General features: G+C 45.4%; 1 protein-coding gene across 2 annotated transcripts in view; it reads left to right on the top strand.

Moving 5' to 3' along the window:
* Positions 1 to 20,251, top strand: part of ACTR2 (actin related protein 2) — a 237,087-nt gene that overhangs the window by 139,515 nt on the left and 77,321 nt on the right. For both annotated transcript variants that reach the window (XM_078649409.1, XM_078649410.1), the window contains exon 6: positions 12,449 to 12,598. In XM_078649409.1, coding sequence (XP_078505535.1) covers positions 12,449 to 12,598 — 150 coding nt within the window. The remainder of the gene's footprint in view (positions 1 to 12,448; positions 12,599 to 20,251) is intronic.

The raw sequence follows: 20,251 nt of genomic DNA, 5'->3' as shown, positions 1-20,251 counted from the left end.
GGGGCTGTTGCCTGCGGGGTCTGCTTCTGCTCTCGGCTTCGGCAAGTATGGCTGCTCCGTCTTGTCACCACGCGTGTGTTTGCATAGGGCAAGGTCGGCAATATTTATACCTTAAAGGATGGACGTAAGGATGGACATAGGTACGTCAATAAAGATGTCATACGACTTGCTCGTTAGCACATTCTTTACTAAAGTTCTCTGTGAAATCAAAACAATGGCCGCACGGATTATCCAGGTTGTCATAGGTTTGATTTGTTATGAGAACGTCGTATGCCTTATCAGGGGCTGGAGGAATGTCGCTTGTCTAATTAGATCTCAAGCGTTATGACCTAATCAGATAACACGTTCCTGTGCCGTAGTGTGACTGCGTCAGATAACGGTATCTGCATCATGGGGGATTTCTTGCCTCATGGGCTGACTGTTAGTTAACTAGCTAGGTAGGTTAACCAGAATATGGTCAGGAATAGGGGGATCGATTCAGAACCTATAGAAATACACGACAATATAAGGATCAAAGCTGCAGGAGTAGTGAAGCCTACTGAAGCCCTGGCAGTGCTCTGGTGAAGCAACTGCTAGTCGTCCTAATATACTGTCTGCCAGGGTGGTGGTGGGATCCTTCTTGGCTCGTGTTCTGGAGGCACATGGCGTGGGGCGGCGGCGTCACCTCCAATATGAGACAGACTGGCACTGCAGAGGCAACTGGGAAGCACTGAGAGGAGTCTGGAAGGGTCGCCCGCTCTCCTCGAGTAACAGTGAAATGGATGGTCTCCTGCTGCTGGGGAGCACCTATATTGGTATGTAGGCGAGCTGGAAAAGCCGACCAGTAGACGGACGGATAACGATGAGCTCGAGTGCCGGAGGGGTTCCCTTGGGACACTGGCAGCTTGGGTGAAGGAGGCTGCAGATGCAGCGGTAGACTTGACTACCAGTGGTTGCGTTGGGCGGCGGTGTCCCAGGCGTGAAAATAAGAGTGGGTGCTGGAGGAGGCCGTGCTGTGGACTGCTGGTGGAGGAAGAAGTGAGCAACAGAGGGCCCACACGGGGCGCTGGTGAAGTGGTTGGGATTGTTGAGCTGACTTTGGAAGTGGTGTCATTGTTTGTTCCACTCCGAAGCGGCGGCGGTGGAGGCACATGAAGGCGGATACCGGACTGGATTGGGTCCCATTGGTGGAGCAGTGCCTTAGTTGCCTAGCTAGAGTGAGGTCTACCAAGAGAGCTGGTATAGCGGAGTAGCAGCGACTGGCCGGGCCAGGAGGGCAGCCCAGACGAGGTGTGCAACCCTGAGAGAGGGAGAGGAGGGACGCGGCAGGGACAGCCTGACTGCCTGACGCGTGGAAGTCCTGAGCGGAGGTGGTTCCTAGGAGAGACCCCAACGGATCAATGGATCTCGCGGCCTTAGCAAACATGGGGAAGCCTAGAGGGAAGTAAACTGGCACCAGCGGAGCAGAAAGAAGACACAACTACCACGGAGGCGCGTGAGGGGTCGCAGCAACGCTTGGAGAGGATGCTCTAGCAGCAGGTTGATCAATACTAAAAGCCATCACAGACACCAGGGAGGCTCTACAACTGGACATCGCGCACGTGACGCAGGGTCTAGGATTGCTCAGGAGCGGACCACGCCAAACTGGTCGACAGGGGGGAAACAAACGGAGGTGGCCATAGAAGTCCTGGAGTCGGCTCAAAAGTCGATGGAAGCACGGATGACCGATTTTCAAAACAGGCTGCAGACCCTGGAGTGGAGAACGGAGGATGCTGAAAGGAGGAATCGAAGAAACAACATCCGGGTGGTGGGACTGCCTGAAGGTGCGGAAGGGTCCAACATGGTAGACTATTGAGGAGTGGCTGAAGGGGACCATCGCTCCGGAGGGTTTGTCATCCGTCTTTACTCCGGAGAGAGCCCAAAGAGTGCCGGCCAAGCCGCTGGCCCCTGGGAGACCGTCTCGACCAGTGGTGGCTAAGCTGCTTCATTATAAGGACAGAGATCTCCTGCTGAACAATGCCAAGACCGGGGGCCCGTACACCGTGGGCAAAAGTAAGGTTACATTATTCCCGGATTATACACTTGATGTTCTGCGCGGCAGGGTATCATTTGTGGCCGTTAAGAGGGTGCTCTGGGACGAGGGCATTCAATACTCCCTGATGTTCCCGGCGCGTCTGAAGATAACTGTGGATGACAAGATGTCTTTCCATGATAGTCCTGAGGAAGCATGGGACTGGCTAGAGATGTATAAAGCGGGCACTGGAGAGGCAGGACGAGGCGCAAATACAGTTACATAAGGACCCCGACCACGCAGGCTGTAGCGCAATTGGCATCACCAACCAGCGGCCCAGAAACCGACGGAGACACAGACAGAGAAGGAGCGAGCGGCTGCATTGCAGGCCGTTATGGATATCTCCCGAGAGGCGGAGGTAGCGTCTCCGGTGGGGACGGAATCGGAAGGGGGGTCTCTGGAAGAGGACAATGAACAGTCGGATGCGGGAAATCTGAAATTACCTCATGTGACGGCCAGGACGGCGGATGAGATCGTAGATGGGTGATGTAGAACTGGCTGGACATGGGATGTGAAATAAGCGAGGGCTTGGCTGTGGTATGGGGGCTCGCTATGGACCTGGTTGACCTGGGACTGGTTGTTGAGAATTGGGGGCAGGCGGGAGCAGCTGCAAACATGTGGAGGAGGTCCCGCTGCTATATAGTCTCGGAGGGGGCTAATCGGACATCAGGAGGGTCGAGCGCGGGGTGGTGGTTTTCTAGGAGGCCGACTCTCTGAAGCTTAGGGCTTACTCCCGGTAAGTTTGCGTGGGTGTAGCTCCCTAGGGGCTTTTGTGCGAGCATGTTGTGTATTAGTTTGGATGGGTTCTAATGTTGTAGCACCTGTTCTGGGGGGAGGGAGTTGGGGAGGGTTTGGGAAGCAGTTGGGGGGAGTTAGAGTCACTGGTGTGCTCCTAAGTGAGGGATGTGTCCGAGGGAGGGAGTGCACAATGCAGCGTTGCCACAAGGTGCATGCTTACCTGGTGCGGGGGGGGGGGGGTGCACATAGCGCTCCTTCAGGAAACGCATATTAACCGATCTGAGGGGCTAGCCCTCAAATGGAGATGGAGGGGTCAATTATTTTACACGACTTATTCAGCTTTTGCTAGGGGTGTCTTGGTGTGGGTCAGAGTGGGAGTCCCTTTACAGCCAATGCAACAATTGGTGAACCCGGGGGGAAGGTTCGTAGTGGTGCTGGGGCGGCTAAATGGAGTGGATGTAACGCTTTGTAGCGTATATGCCCCCATGCTTTTTTTGAATGCTTATCGGGGAGTCTAGGGCAATATTTAACTAATGCAACGATAATGGGCGGAGATTTTAACTCCACAGCAGATATGGAGAGAGACAGATCCCCCCCCCCCCCCCCCCCCCGCTTTCTGGCGCTCCAGTACATAGAATATCCAGGGTGAGAAGCGCGTGGCAAACTAATTGGGGGCAGCTTGACACATGGTGCGCGCAGCATTTGGAGGAGAGGGTTTATTCTTACTATTCTGGCCTACATGACCTGAATGGGAGATTAGATGCAGTATTGTGTACCCCGATGTCCATTCTAAGGTTATATGTATAAACAAAAGGAATCCCCTAGGATAGTGTCGGTGATCCCTACAATGGTGGGGAGCAACCAGTGTTGTTTAAATACCCCTCACACACCAAAAGGCCCCTTGGTGTCATGCTTCATCATCGGGGTATTTGCAAACCTCTACGGAATGCGGCGTGCTGCGACTCACGACTACGTAGGAGCACTGAAGGTGAACTATGTGTTGGTGTGTGTGGAGTAATAGTGTGTGAGTGGTGAGGTGAAAGTGTTGGTTAAAAAATACCTGGCTCGTAGGAGAAAAACAAAACAATTTTTTGTTAAATCCTCGGCTGGTATCATTAAAAAAGTGCAGGCGAGGTTGTTTTTACTGATTATGGTAAGTCAACCTCAAAAGTGTGTCGACATGTTTCAGAGTTGAAGACTCCTTCTTCAGGACGAGGATGTGCACTAGTTATCCTCACCTTACTCACATGTGTATGTAGATGTTAAAGTGTGCTCTACAAAAATATATATAGTGAAATGTGCCTATCTGTTTTTAAGAAAAAGTCCGTTGCGCCCAATTGGCGATATACAGAACTTATAGTTAAGGGCTAAGTAGCCTCATGAGCCAAATGCGTGGTATTGGGGGTTCTCTGTTCTGCTCAATGTAGCAACGGTTACAGCATGGCCAGGTAGGCTCTCATCCCCTCAATGCCGCCGCTTTGGCGGTTTCAGGCCCTGAACTTTCCTGAAGCCATGTTTCTGTTAGAAACAGGGCGTCGGGTTCTTCGTCAATCAATTGGTTAAAGATCTCAGCTTTATGTTTAGGTAGGGAACAACAATTCAAGCTAAGAAAAGAAAAAGTTTTTATTTTAGGCTCAGGATATTTTTTCAATCTATCTCTATTTTCGGTCGCTTTTGTCCCAATAGGAGTTATTGAAAAATTGCAATTTGGACATACTGTCTTTACCCTCCCTAAGTGCAGTGTGTTACAAGTAGTAGTCAGGGGAGGTCTCAAAGCACACAGCTGCTCAGAATTATATTTTATGGGTGTAAGCCTGTGTTTACTTGCACCTAAATTTATATAAGATGTTACCTGATCTTGTTCATCATACGGTGAAGGTAACTGAGCCATGGCCCTGGGCCCGTCCGAGGCGCGGACGGGCGCAGACGGGCTAGACTCCGGCGCGACAATGGCACGTCCGCTGCTCGCGTTGCCTGCGCGAATCGGTGGCCATCTTTTTTGTAGTCCCTTCTACAGCGCAAGGGCGCTGGGACTTGTACTTCCCCACCAGAGTTGTCAGGGGGCTGGTCCCGCGTTACCGGCCACAGTACCTATTCGTCTGTGAGCTCGGAGGGACGCGCGTAGGTAATGCAATATATATTTTTAAGGCATTGGGCTGATTTTAAAAATGTCAAAGTGTCAAAATGCGCCGCAAATCAAAACATAAAAACACAATGTTTAAAAAATGCAGGCAGTCTACCACCCGGCTTCCGCCTCAGGTGCAAGGGTTACTTAAGCGCTAGTGGCAGGAACAGCTTAGTAGTATTCACCAGGCTCCTGCCTCGAGTGTAAGAAGGAATCTCGCGTCTCATAGAGCGCTCGTCCCTTTGTAGTCCCTTCTACAGCGCAAGGGCGCTGGGACTTGTAGTTCCCCACCGGAGTTGTCAGGGGGCTGGTCCCGCGTTACCGGCCACAGTACCTAATCGTCTGTGAGCTCGGAGGGACACGCGTAGGTAATGCAATATATATTTTTAAGGCATTGGGCTGATTTTAAAAATGTCAAAGTGTCAAAATGCGCCGCAAATCAAAACATAAAAACACAATGTTTAAAAAATGCAGGCAGTCTACCACCTGGCTTCTGCCTCAGGTGCAAGGGTTACTTAAGCGCTAGTGGCAGGAACAGCTTAGTAGTATTCACCAGGCTCCCGCCTCGAGTGTAAGAAGGAATCTCACGTCTCATATAGCGCTCCTCCCTTTGTAGTCCCTTCTACAGCGCAAGGGCGCTGGGACTTGTAGTTCCCCTCCGGAGTTGTCAGGGGGCTGGGCCCGCGTTACCGGCCACAGTACCTAATCGTCTGTGACCTCGGAGGGACACGCATAGGTAATGCAATATATATTTTTAACATATGCTGTGGAGTTTCCCACAGCTTGGAACATATTGGGAAGAGGTGGTTGATGTTTTGTGCGGAGTGACGGATAGTCAGATAGAACCCGACATGGGAACATGTATACTGCTCTGGTTTCCGCATACAGTGCGAACAAAGGTCACAGGCAAATTCATTGACTTGGGGTTACTACTAGCTAAAAGGGAACTAACAAGACAGTGGAAATCGAAGCGGGGTCCTAGCATGGAGCGGAGGAGGGCAGAGAGTGCGACCTGGGCGGCCAGTGAGAGTATGGTTCGGCTTCAGCAGGCTAAAAGAGCGAACAACGAAAAAGCGATAGAAACGGCACAACCATGGGCAGCCTTGGTGGTAGTTGTGGTAAATGAATGTTGCAGAGTCCACTTGTTAGGTTAAGATCCTTTATTGCTAGTTCCTTCCAGATTAATTAGACAGGTTAGATTGTAAGGAAAACCCCACCAGGAGCCAGCTGTTGGCAGCTCAGCCTCAGATGACCAACTGCCACAGTAAGTAATAGAAAGGCACAGTGAGCTAGAGGGACACCCTGGCATTCTATGATGTCATATACAGCATGGTACAGTCTAGCTAGAGAAGAACAGTGAAGAGGACATTTACTACACATCCTCTCCCTTTATGGAGTAATAGCAGAACAAAGGAATAATCAGCTACAATACCTTAAATGCTCTAATCAGCAGGGAAGTACACAAATAGGAAGAACCAAAAGAAGTAGTGTACAACAAGTGATGACTTTAGCATGAGGTATCTTTAGCAGAGAAAAGAACAAAGAATCAACATTATGACATTATATGCCACATCCCTCTCCCTTAACAAAAGAGTAAGGTTTTGAAACAAAACTAAGACTGATAGTTAAGTTACTTGCTGACACTCATAAGTAGACTGGGAGAGACAGATTGGGTTAGAACTCTCTTAAGGTAACACTAGAGAGTATATCCCTTTGATAAAAATTCACCAAAGAGAAAAAAACAAAACACTACCCTCGATGAAGATATGCGGACACTAAATGTATGAAAAAAAAACACAACTAAAATCTTACCTAAATGAAGCCCTGGCCAGTAGCTACAAGAAGGTAGACTCAGACAAAAACATAGAGTATAAACATTCTCCAGCAAAACAGGGGACAGCGCATAATAAGGAGAATGGACTACTCCCAGACACTAAACCTCCTTTGAAAAGGGTATGCTGCAGGACAGCATGGGCATAGAGTACCCAAAAACACACAACCTCCCCTGAATAGGGTACACCGCAGAGTAAGCAAAATATCTCTGGGAAATGGGGCATGGACTACCCATTAATACTTAACCTCAAAGGGTACAACGCAGGACAATAAAGCTGGGAATAGACATGGGGAATGGACTACCCGCAAGAACCCAACCTGCCCTGAAAAGAGTAAACCGCAGGTTAATGATAAAAATCCTGGGACATACTATGGGCATGGACTACCCACAAACACCAACATCCCTAGAAAAGGGTACAACCATGGGCATGGACTACCCACAAACACCAACATCCCCAGAAGAGGGTACACCGCAGGATAAAGATTATAACCCTGGGACAAGAGATGAGTATGGACTACCCACAAACACCAACATCCCCAGAAGAGGTTACATCGCAGGATAAAGACAATAACCCTGGGACAAACGATGGGGCATGGACTACCCCCAAACATCAACTTCCCCAGAAAAGGGTACTCCGCAGGATAAAGACAAAATTCTTGGGGCAATCGATAGGGCGTAAAGGGTACATGGCAGGGTAGAAATCCTGGGAAGAAAAAAAAACAAGGGGCATGGACTACCCGCAAACAAACACACAACCTTCTCTAAATAGGATACAGACACCACATCTCTCTAGAAGCAAAGTGAAGGAATGACAACAGACATTCATATACCCAATATGCCCTACATAGGGTACACAATAAGGTCCTAAAACACCCTATAAAACAGAAAAGGGAATAGACTATGCACACAGCACACAACTTCCCTTAGATAGTATAAGTCTGTAAAACACTAAATACACCCCTGCAGAGACAAATTAACATAACAAAAATTATTAAATGACAAGAGCTCCGGTGAGCGACTTCTCACCCGGGGTCTTTGTACTGCGCTCCCTGCAGAGGCCACTGAGGTCCCCGCAGTCGCCGTTGAATTTCGCCATGAAAATAGGAAGTGATCCAATACATGAAGAAAGTCCCTTTAACTCCGTAGCTCCGCACTTGCTCGAGAAAGATTACATAAAACTGTTCAAAGTGCTGGACTAGTATTGATTTAAGTCGTGTGGCAAAACTGAATGACTCGGCAGCACAGGAGCGTAAACAAAAGGTAGTTATTACGCCACATGAGAAACTCCTCAAAAATGCCTCGGGCTCCATGATGGAATTCACAGCACAAGACGGCTTTTAACAGAAGCCTGGAACAGCGCACTGCACGTTGTTACGCCTCCGCCGGATGGTTCACGGCAAAGACGTGCTGTGGATAGTGACGATTGAACAGGAGGTAGACGTCACAGACAGTGAGTGGAGCGAGGCGGGCAGCGCGCGTTGTACGCGTGGTGGGAGAGACGGGTAAAGTTCGAACTGCAGCAGTTAAACTGCCCTGGCACAGTAAGTGCGAAAAGATAAGAAATGTCTTTTTAAAATGTCTTTGACTCACCCATAAATACGAGGCCACAGGCACAGTCAGGGCTCAAAATTACTCACAAACGAGAAAATTGCTGCAAAATAAATTTTCTGTTCGTTGTCCCACTAGTTGCCAAACATCTGAAGACTAAACACTGACTAGAATGTCATACGATGCCTGAAAGCGCTGGTGCTGTAATCAGAAGGACTATAGTTCACTCGAAGGCCGAAGGAATGCCAAAGTGACAGCAAAAACAAATACGCTTGTTACTGTATTCCACAACTAGAACAGACCTCTCCTACGAGCTGGTGTCTTCCTCCAAGGTGTATGGAAACTGTCGATTTTTGGCAAAGAGACGTTCCAGTAAATACAGGTTTCCAAACGGTGGAAAGACAGGCAGAGGCTTTTGACCAGTCACATATGGCATAATAGGTGCAGGTTGCAGGCTGTTCAGACACACGCAGACATAAACAAAAAGAGGTACGCCCAGGGTGTAGGCTGTCCAGGTGATATTAGACACTGGTGGGGTCAGCTGGGCGTTAGTTTTAGTCTTAAGTATGACTTTCACAAAGTCTTTAGTTCCTTAGTTTAGTTCCTTTACTTGAAGTTTTCTTCTTTAGTGCACAGGTAGGTTCATCCTCTTCAAAACGTCGCCAAGTTGTGGTAAATGAATGTTGCAGAGTCCACTTGTTCGGTTAAGATCCTTTATTGCTAGTTCCTTCCAGATTAATTAGACAGGTTAGATTGTAAGGAAAACCCCACCAGGAGCCAGCTGTTGGCAGCTCAGCCTCAGATGACCAACTGCCACAGTAAGTAATAGAAAGGCACAGTGAGCTAGAGGGACACCCTGGCATTCTATGATGTCATATACATCATGGTACAGTCTAGCTAGAGAAGAACAGTGAAGAGGACATTTACTACAGTATCGCCGACATTGCCAGAGCCGGACTCAGACACTGACTCCATGGAAACCCCTCAGGAGATTACCTGAGTACACGGCTTATAACAAGGCTCAGGATGGCTGTTGAGTTATGGAAGTGGGGAAAGGAATGGCATGCGTCGGAGCTCAGCACTAATAAAGAATGAGAACCACGCACCCTTGCACAATGGTGTTGATTGATAATTCTTGTTTAGATTAATTGGAGCACACCGCTGGATAGGGCAAGAGGGGGAGAGGGAGGGAGATGCAAATTAATAAGGGGGCGCCAAGCTTGGACAGTGCAATGTAGCGTGATGTTATTGAACGTGAGCAACAGTGAAGTCATTGACAGAGGTTGGGAAGGTTGGGAAGGCTAATGCGATAGTGATTATGATGGGAACACAAGCTCAATAGAAGAAAATTAATATTCATGCAAATGTACCAAGGACTGTGCCCCCATTGATAATGTGCCATAAAAATGAGGGGAATGTGTGTGTTGAAAATCAATAAAAATGTTTTTAAAAAAACAAATGGAAGACCAATCATAACACAAATTACAGGAGGAGCACTTGGATTTTAGCACTGAATGGCAGTGAAAAAGTGCAAAGACACTAAAACAGCAAAAATAAAGTCTAGCACACCATCCAAACAGGAGGTCAGAAAGGAAAAACACACCAAAAGATGCCGGATCTAACACTCCTCTTAGACTGCTTTCTCACGAGGATCTGCTGTTTCATCAGCAGAGTAGGGTTCTACACCCGAACCTCCACAGTCTACTTCTGCATATGTGGGAATTGAGCAGAACCAGCTGAGTGGTTTTGATTTGCTTCAAGAAGTTATGGATGTGGTCTTGGTAGTTTAACAGCCTTCCAGTAAGTACATCTGTACAGATCTGCTGTGTTTACCCTCTTTAGGTTAAGTTGTCTGACATTCTCCCATTTGTTTTGTCCTTGGCCAAGCATGTCCTTCTTGTGGGCTCTATTAAGTGTCACCTGTCAGCCCTTTCTGTTTTTTTTCATTTTCGTGATCAGACTTCCTTGTTTAAATCTCCCATTGTGATGCAGTTTTTTAAATGACTTACTTCTATATTTCCACCTGCGTCGTTTATTACACCACAGTGGGACTTTAATTGTGTTCTTGCTTTCTTGATGTGAACACTGTTTGAGCCCATGCATAGTTGCCTTCTGAGGTTGTTGACAATTAAAACTGTCTTCCTTATCTCCATCACTTCTGTGCAATGTGTAAATTAGCTGCAGGAATTGTCTGTGTAGCGGCTACACAGCACATTCTTCCTTGGCAAATTGGTGATTTGGATTAGGGCATCTGTTCTCCCGAAAGTAGTGTCAACTTTCCATGTGGGGCAGTTTATCACACCCTCTGTGTTTTTCTCTCTTTCACATTCCTCTAAGGAGAAGTGGTTGCAACTGTTGTTTCCTAACTGGACTCTTTAAATAATGTTACACAACTTAGGATAGCATGTACCAGAAAAGAATGGGCGGCACAGTGTAATTTCCTAAACTTGGGTATATTGTGTGTGTCTTTTTTTTATTATTTGCTTTCACACCCCCTCGAGTCAACTTGCATAAACATTGGTGTAATGCATAATGGAGGTTCCGATGTTCTGTTCCTGAACAAGGGAAGCAGTTGCCCAAAATTTCTTGGTTTACAGGGAGAAACTGATAAGGAATGCTTAATCAACAGAGATGGGATTACTTGCAGTATGTCAACATTGATTCAAATAAAGGACAGTTTTAACAAATGAAAAAATACAAACGATTAATCATTTTTCCATAATTGATTGAAAAGTGCACAAATCCAAATAAATACTGTATAGCAGTGCTTGAAGTGGCAAAATAGATATGCAGGTACCCGGTACCAGAGCACTTGCTTGTTTCTGAGAAGTGTCGGTACTCTCAAATGTAAAATATTACATCCCTCTCGAGAAGTGCAGGTTACTCTCCCTCTCAAAATAAAAAAATGCCGGTACTCGGTACCGGCCCATTAAAAGCACTGCTGTATAGTATATTGAATGTGGCGTGACCAGATGGTGACACTAACCAGTGTTTAAGGAGCATTTGTCACATTTACTGCCTTGACTCAGGGGTCCGTAGGGAGGGTCATTTTGCTCGCTCAGTCCTACGTAACTTCTGGGTCCACTCCTCAGATCCTCTGGGCTTTTGAGTACGAGTATGAGTTAACACTAGAAAGAATCTGCAGTTGGATGAATACGCAAGATGAAGTTACTTATCTACGGGAATGCTCTTTCTGGTAGTTTCTCGAATTAGTCTCCTCACTGCCAATTCTGTGGAGAGGATGTTCCTTGTAAAAAAAAAAAAAAAAAGGTCCCGAGTGGGATTTCCCACACTGTCTATTCTAACTTGCCAGTTGCGGTCTACCTGAGAGGTGTGGAATGCATAGTGATAAACTGATGTCCGTGCATAGGGGTAGTAGCTGTGTGTGACGGTGCTGTTATGTCCGGAGTCAGTACAGGCACACCGGAGCTATGGCAAGTTTCCAGATACAGTCTTGTGCCTTTGAGCATTCACAAGGTGAGGATTCGTCGGTTAGATAATACTCACGAAAGAGTTTACTAAAGGTAAGTAACTTGTTCTTGTGGTTTTTGTCTGGTGGTAGTTAATTTCCCAGAATTTGATTGTTAATCCTTGGAAGCAAAGCAGATGCACATTTTTAAGATCTGTTGGATATTTCTTTCCATATGTTTTGCACTTTAAGGATGAATGTACTTGTCCATTCATGAGTTAAATTAGTAGTTGCATGCAGTAAAGATATTGAGTTGCTTCAATTAATGTACATTTTCAGATAACTTAATAACTTGGATACCAGGGACTGGGTAGTGCTTTTGTGAAAATCTTAGTATAACATTTCAAATAGGAAAATTGGTTTATGAGAACATTTAATCATTGTTAAATAAATCATTTGATGGATTGTAATGGCCAGTATTAGAGATCCTCGGAGAAACAAGGTTGTCCCTGGTTTCTGAATTGGAGGTGAGTACATCTCAATGTCGTTTGTATTCACTGAGGGCATGTCCTTACATCTGTAAAATTTCCTGTCGTTCTCTTCTATGTTGCAAAGACATTTTCAGACACCCTATGTTTGTAGTAAATGGCCATTTCACCTTGTGTACCTCAATTAGAAGGCGCTTTAATGTTCCTGCTGCCCAACTGTCTTAACCGATAACCTTTTGTCACTCCCTCTTTCCAGCTGCTCTTACTCCGAGGATATGCTTTTAACCATTCAGCTGACTTTGAGACAGTTCGCATGATGAAGGAAAAGTTGTGCTATGTTGGTTACAACATCGAGCAGGAGCAGAAATTGGCTCTGGAAACCACGGTGCTAGTGGAGACGTACACAGTAAGTATAAAACTATAGGAGTTTTTATTCTTGCAGTCTTAGTTTACTTTGGACATCTCAATAATTGTGTCATCAATTTGTTTACCAAAAAGTAAATATGAAGAATTGAATAATTGTTCAGTTCACCGCTCGGTAGCGTAAAGTAAATATGCTTAGTGTGGGTTAATATGGACAATAGCCAATTAAAGAACTGAATACTGTTCAGATCAGCGGTTCTTAGCTTTTTGACATCTATGAGCCTCCCCTTTCAGCTTTCTTAGTTTGTGATGTGAACCTCAAAACGATATGCAAAAATACAGAAACAAGTATACATTGAACAAATACACAAATTATAAAATCTTTGATTAAATTTACTTTTTATTTATTTTATTACCCCCTAAACAATTAATATTACATGAAATAATCACAGTAGAACTTATCAATTAATAAGCGTCTACGAACACTGTGGCTACAAACAAGCCCAGGGACCTTAAGTAAAGTCCGGCTACATTACAAATGTGCACCGTGCATATCCTGTACCCCTCATAGTATAATCGTAAAATAGTTATGGATATAAATAAGACTGCTCTAACCCCATCATACCTCTCCCCCTCTGATACTCCCAGTAATATCACAGCAGGTGTCAAGGAAACCCTCATATTTAATTTTTTATTGAAAAACTCTGTAATTTCTGTCTTAATAGTGGTTAATGCGCGACATGTGGTGAAAATATGTACACTATCCGCCCCCTAAGTTGACATCTAGGGCATCCTGATCCCTTAGCATCCCCCATTTAATAATTCTGCTGGGAGTGTAATAGAGATAAAAACACGTTTTATAATACTGTGCTTGCAGCTTTGAAGATAATAAAGCCGTTTGAGCAAAAGAAAAGGATTCCAGAAATCTAGTTCCCAAAATAGCCAATCTCTCCTGTTATTTCTGAGAGTATTTGGCTAAATCATCTTTCATCCATTTATTGAGGAGGTTGTAAATAACTCCAATGGGGATTAACTTCTGTCTACCAATAGGCCCCCAAAGTCACATCTTTGGAACCCCACCAGCCCACCTCACTTATGGGTTAAAAATCCCTTACCTGAAGATACTTAAAGAAATCTTTCTGACTAATTTGGAAGTCATTCTTATTCTCTTGAAAATACATTACCCTTGTAGGAGGAAAAAGAGAGACCAAATCCCTGGAAGATTCCCATTATTACCTAATGGAGTCTAAAAGTTTAGTCTAAATAATCGCAATAACTTACGGACCATTGACCAAACATTAAAAGCAATCAATAAGGTCTTAAAACAAACTTTCTTAAAATAATTAAATTCAATTAGTCTCCAAAGACCTTCTCCCCCCCCCCCCCCCCCCCCATGCCACCTCACCTAATCAATAACTCGAAGGGGGAGGGTAGATACTCGGACCCAGCTTGGAGTGGGGGGGTTTCTTGAGGTAGAACCAAACAGTATTGAAGCATGGTTGCCCAATAATATGGTTTTAGATTTGGTAATCCCCACCCCCTCCATCTCCAGGGAGTGTCAAGTAATTTAGGGCCCGTCTAGGCTTGGAATATGCCCAAACGAATCGAGACATCAGCTCTTTCAACTTCTTGAACCACATATTTCCAATCTCTAAAGGGCTAGCACGGTAGAGATACAGATTTTCGGGGGAAAATATAATTTTAATTACATCACACCTCCCTGCCAAAGATAGATGTAAGAATGGTCCCTTTTCGCTTTTCCATAAAGGGCTCAAGGTTTTCTTTGACAATGGTATCTAAATCAGAGACAATAGTAATTCATAGGTATACTGCCCTTGTAACCAAACGCCCATCCTTGAAAGTTATTCCTTTAATGACCACAATTACTGTTTTTTTCCTTATTTAACAGATAACGGGAGATTAGCCCAAAACAGATTGTTTCTTTCTCTATCTCAATCAGGCTCGTAGCCGGATCCGGTGTTACTACCGCTATGTCATCTGCATGGTCTCGGGTTTTGGTATCCCAACCGCTGCGGGAAATAGGAGGAATACAGATATTGTGCTCAAGCCTACATATAAATGGATATATGTATAAAGCAAACAAGAGCGGTGAGCACGGCCACCCCTGCCAGGCCCCCGAGAGATCTCAAAAGATTCTGAGAGTTCCCCTGCCACAAACACCCTAGTTTCTGGATAATAGCATAGTGCCTTGATGGCTTGCACAAATTCTGGCCCAGTGTTTACCCTCTTCATCACGGCCCACAGATATTGCCAGGAGACCCTATCAAAGGCTTTCTAGGCATCCAGCAGAATCAAAGCCATAGGGTCTCCCTCCACCTGAGCAGCATCGAAAACCGAAATTACTTGTCTAATATGATCAGTGGTGCCTCTCCCGGGTATAAACCTATGTTGCTGTCCAGAGTCTGTTACTAATAATTGGGGACAATCCAGAAGCAAGAAATTTTAAGCATACTTTAGAGTCCCCATTAATCAAGGTAATCGGTCTATAGGACCAGAGTTCATCTGCCAGCTTGTTTTTCTTGGGGAAGACCACAATCTTTGCATGATACCAAGAACGCAGAGGGCTGACCCCTTTGAATATTTTTGCAAACAGGATGGTTAGGCAGTCTTTTAACACCGGCGCAAATACCCTATAGAATTTAGTCAGGATGCCATTAATGCCAGCTGCTTTGTCTGCTGCAAGATTAGAGACAGCAGATAAGATTTCTGTCCACGTAGGGGCCCCCTCTAAACCCTGCTGTTCTTTTTCACTAAATCTAGTAAGCGGGGCCCAATCCAAGAAGCTGTCTGTGGCTATGGCCTCACCCTTGATGCTTTCCAGATACAGGGATTGATAGTAGGTTTTGAAAGCCATCCTTATTCCTGCCAGATCAGAGATTGTACCCATTGCAGGATCTCTTATTATTTATTTATTTATTTATTTATTAGATTTGTAAGGCGCTCAGCTACCCAAAAAGGGTTTCCCGGCGCCGTAACGGACAAGGAGCAAAAACGCGAGGCAGGAGCTGTAGTTATTGATCAAAAAGCTAGGTCTTAAGGGTTCGGCGAAAGTGGATATAGTCAGTTTAATTACGAATGTTCAAAGGCAGAGTATTCCAGAGGGAAGGGCCTAGGTAGGAAAAAGACCCCCCACCCCCACCCCCCACTCTGGAGAGTTTAACCCTGGGTACAACAAAGTTGCCCAGGTTTCTAGATCGTAGGTGGCGGGAAGAAACATGGGGACGGACAAGTGCTTGGAGGTATTTGGGGGCAGTACCTGCTTTGATTTTGAACATATAGCTCAGGGCTTTGAACTTGATACGGTTCTCCACCCTGAGCCAATGTAAGTTCCGAAGATGTCCAGAAATAAGGGAGGCCCTGGGGATTCTGCAGAGGAGTCTATCTGCAGAATTCTGGACTAACTGAAGTCTGCGGGTCACGGCTTTGTTTGATCCCAGGTAAAGAATGTTGCCGTAGTCGAGCTGTGATGTGACGAGGGCATGGACCACTGTTTTTTGAGTGGAAACAGGCAGCATCCATATTATTTTCCTGAGCCATTTCAAGATGGTGAAGCAAAGTGCTGTTACTTTAACGGTTTGTTGGTGCATGGACAGTGAGTCGTCGACAATGAAGCCAAGGTTCCGAACATGGCTAGTAGGTTTCGGGAGGTTACTGATCTCAGCCGGCCAGTGAGAAGGGCACCAAAGGTCTTTCTGTTTACCCAGGATGAGAACCTCCGTCTTCTCTCCGTTCAGCTCAGGTGATTTTGAGTCATCCAGTTAGAAATGCTACTGAGGGCTTGTTTGAGACAGGAGGGTGCCAGAGGGTCGGAGTTAGAGAGGGAAAAAATAATGTATGAGTCATCAGCATAAGTGAAAAGTGTTAGACCAGCCTGTTCCGCAATGTCCGCTAAAGGTCTGACGTACAGGTTAAACAGCAGTGGGCTGAGGATCGAGACCTGAGGCACCCCATGAGGTGAGACGTGGATTTTTGAACATGCTGTGTCCAAAATGATTTGAAAAGTGTGGTTATTCATAAAGGAAATAATCCAGTCCAGGGCAGCACCACAGATGCCAGACGATTTTAAAGTGTGAATTAATACTTCATGAGAGATGGTATCAAAAGCCGCACTAAGGTCCAGAAAAATGAGTGCGACTGTCTGTCCAGCATCGAGGTATTGACGTAATCTCTCGGTGACTCCTAATAGTGTTGTCTCTGTGGAGAAACCGGCACGAAAACCTGACTGTGAAGGATGGAGAGAGTTATTAGTTTCAGCGAATTGTGAGAGAAGAGAATGGACATGTCTTTCCAGTATTTTGGAAAAGACAGGCAAGTGAGAAATGGGTCTATAATTGGCCAAAACTTCAGGGTCAGCCGTTGTTTTTTTCAGAAGGGGAGTGACCATTGCAAGTTTCCAGTGTGCCGGTACCGGGGAATTTAGCAATGATGCATTCAGAGTGTTAAGAATCACCTGTAAATGGTGGATATCTAGTTCATAATGGTGATAGGGAGGGGATATCTGGGCGAGCCAGTTTTAACTTTATCTAAGATGGTTTTGAATTCGTCAATATTTAAAAGTGGCCAGCGGTCTAAGTGGGCTGTAGGAGTAGGGGACTTGGGGTGCCCTCATGGAGTGAGGGAGTGGTGGTGACAGGTGGGGGTGAGTCCAGGTTGAAGTTACAATAAGGGCCTGTGGAGGACTACTTAAATTAAATATGGCCATTTCCAGCTGAATTTTTTTCAATTTTTACTGTGAAAAATTATACAAGATTATCACACTGTTTGTGATTAAGAGGCAGAGGGTTTGCGACTGTTTAAGAGCCTGCCAATTATTTCACTACTCCAAAGAGAGTTTTTGGGCGATTAGTGGATTCTATAATGGTTTTAGAAATAAAAGTGGCCTTAGACGTGTTAAATAGTTTGTGGTAATTATTTCTTGCCTTCTTATAACTGAGTTTTAAATCAGGTGCATAGTTTCTACGCCATTTACGTTCCAAAGCTTTGCATTTGGATTTTTCTATTTTCAGGGAGTCATTAAACCATGGTGCTGGGGCTCGATGGTTACGTTTTTTATGGGATAGAGGAAGACAACGATCTATGGCATTGAAGAGCCAGTTCTGTGTTCTGCAAAGCAAGAGCGTCAACTTGTTGATCAGCGGAAGGGACGTCAGAACATAAAGCGATATTAAGGGCAGTCAGGTCAAGTTTTTTCCAGTTCCTATTTGGGGTCCTTCGAGAAGAAAAAGGAGGAGCAGTGGAGGTTGACAGAGTAAGACTAAATTTAGAGAGAAAGTGTCTGACCAGCAAATAGGGATTTCCGATTGCAACTGATTCCGGAAAGACTGGAGAAAATGGGGTCCAACAAGTGGCCTGCTATATGTGTGGGTCCCGAATTAAGTAGGTTGATGTTTAGGGCAGCTAGATCGGAAATGAAGTTGCTACACGTTGTGTTAGAAAGATCGTCTAGATGTAAATTTAGGTCCCCAATAAGAGAAAAGTTTTTGGAGCTCAAGTGTATAGGGGTGATGTAGCTGAGGAAGGTGGTGGCCCAAGGTGTCAGGTTTCCAGGAGGTCGGTAAACAAGCAGACCAGGAAACGTAGAATTTGGATTGAGTGTTAATTTAAAAAGGGCGGCTTCGTAGTTAGGAATGTCCAGAGGGTCAAATCTGCATTGTAGCCTGTTTTTGAAGATAATTGCTATGCCACCTCCAGTTTTCAGTGCTCTGTCTTTCCGAGTGATGGCATAGTTAGATGAAAGGGCTGCTGCTATGTCAGGTCCGGTGCTCTCATGTAGCCAAGTCTCGGTAAGAAAAAGAGCATCTGGCTCTTCATCACAGAGGAGATTAAATATATCTAGTTTGTGTTTGGGTAGTGAGCGACAGTTTACATCTCGTACCTCTCGTACTTCACTTTGTCCTCCCTTCTGCCTCACCCTGGTGGCTAGATGATGTCCAATTCTGTTCATTACATTCGTAGGCTTTCTCCCTCCGCACCGTGTACTTATCTGCTACTTTTGTTGTGTTTATCTGGTTAATTGTGCCTTTCACTAAAGCTACCCCAATTGTGCCTCTCAAAAATTCTTCTGTTGTGTAGCGATTATTAATTTTCTTTCTTCTGTTGCTAGTATGGTGTAAAAATCCTGCATTCTTCGTTTTCCCTTTTTCCTCCTACTTAGCGTAAACTGTAGAATCTCCTGCCGGATCCCCGATTTCAAAATATCCCAGACAACTTTAGCTGGGGTACTACTCACATTTTCACTGAGGATTGTCGGTATCTATTCCCTCATGTGGCGAAGATAATAATCATTAATTACACACGCTCAAAACTCCAAAGAGTTCCCTTCACATGGGACCCGGGGGTAGATTTCAATGTTGTATTCTTGTATAACATAGTGTGAGACGAAGAAAAAAATCTAATCGAGCATGTGACTGATATGGCGAGGGAAAAAAAGCATAACTCTGTGCATTAGGTCTTATTATGTGCCAAACATCTATCAGCACAAGGTCTTTGCAGATCCCTCTAAGAGAATGAAATACCTTTGGTTTCCTTTCCCTATAATGCTCCTCACCTGACAAGCTAGTTGGTAAGTTAATATTCAATTCCTCACAAAGAATTATAGGTGAGGGGCCACAATGCTAATTCATTGGAGAGCCAGTCGAATAGCCCAGGATGGTCTAAAATGGACCCATACACAGAACACAAAGTAAATCTTCTTGAAGTGGAGCAAAATTTAGTAATAACCCACCTCCTATACCTCTCTGACCGAACTTGTGTAGAAAATCCTAATGAACTATGAGCTAAAATTGCTTCCCCACGTGTACATGTCCCTTGCAGAGTACCATCATATACCTAAGCGTAGCTAGCAGTGACAATTTAGACCCCTCAATATGCGTCTCCTGGAAAACAGATAATATCAGCCTCTAGTGTCTGTAACTCAAGAGTCACTCTGGTCCTCTTCTTATCATTCAGCCCGCAGATATTCACAGTTGTAATTCTCAGTTTACTCCTCTCTTCTTTTAGATCGATCATAAACTCGCCACTCGTTCTCTGAAAGCTCTGGTCAAGCAGTGAATTCACTTTTCCCCTCTTCTTGTCATGTCTCTGTACCTGTTGCATTAATTGTGTAGCACCCTCCTGCTTCGCCCTCCCATTGCCTCCCGGACCCAACCTAGACTCCCCCCCAACCCACACGCCGAATCCCCTCCCCCCCAAACGACCCCTTATTGATGGTAGGTTTAAAGGCAACCTATATAGAAAGCTATCCTAGTGGTAGCTGTGGAGAGCAGCCTTCAGGCTAAGTCTTGAAGGAATGTAAAGCTGCTTGTTTTGCCAGTCTATATAATCTTGTGAATGACCAAATGAAAGGAGAACCACACCAGGTATACATATAAAATATATGTATTTATTCTAAACACATCCCTCTAGTCTCTGTATGAGGCTTGAGGCAAAAGTACATAAGGAAAACTTAATAGCACACAAACCATACATTAAGAAAGTGGTATAAAGGAGGAGCTACGTGCCTGGGCAAGATGGCTGCATAGACTCTCGGCTCTGCCGAGTCCGTCCGCCAGCCCCAACATCCTGTTATCTATCCTGCCTTCTGAGCCCAGATAACTGAATCTGAGGTCGCGTGGTGCATCTGGGGCTTGCTCCGGGGCTCCGGGGAGGCGCCGATCAAAAGTTGTGCCCATTTCAA

The sequence above is a fragment of the Lissotriton helveticus genome, chromosome 6 (genome assembly GCF_964261635.1).
Source record: "Lissotriton helveticus chromosome 6, aLisHel1.1, whole genome shotgun sequence".
In the NCBI taxonomy this organism is placed as follows: domain Eukaryota; kingdom Metazoa; phylum Chordata; class Amphibia; order Caudata; family Salamandridae; genus Lissotriton; species Lissotriton helveticus.
Note: the sequence above shows the minus strand (reverse complement) of the source record. Positions and strands in the feature narration are given on the sequence as shown.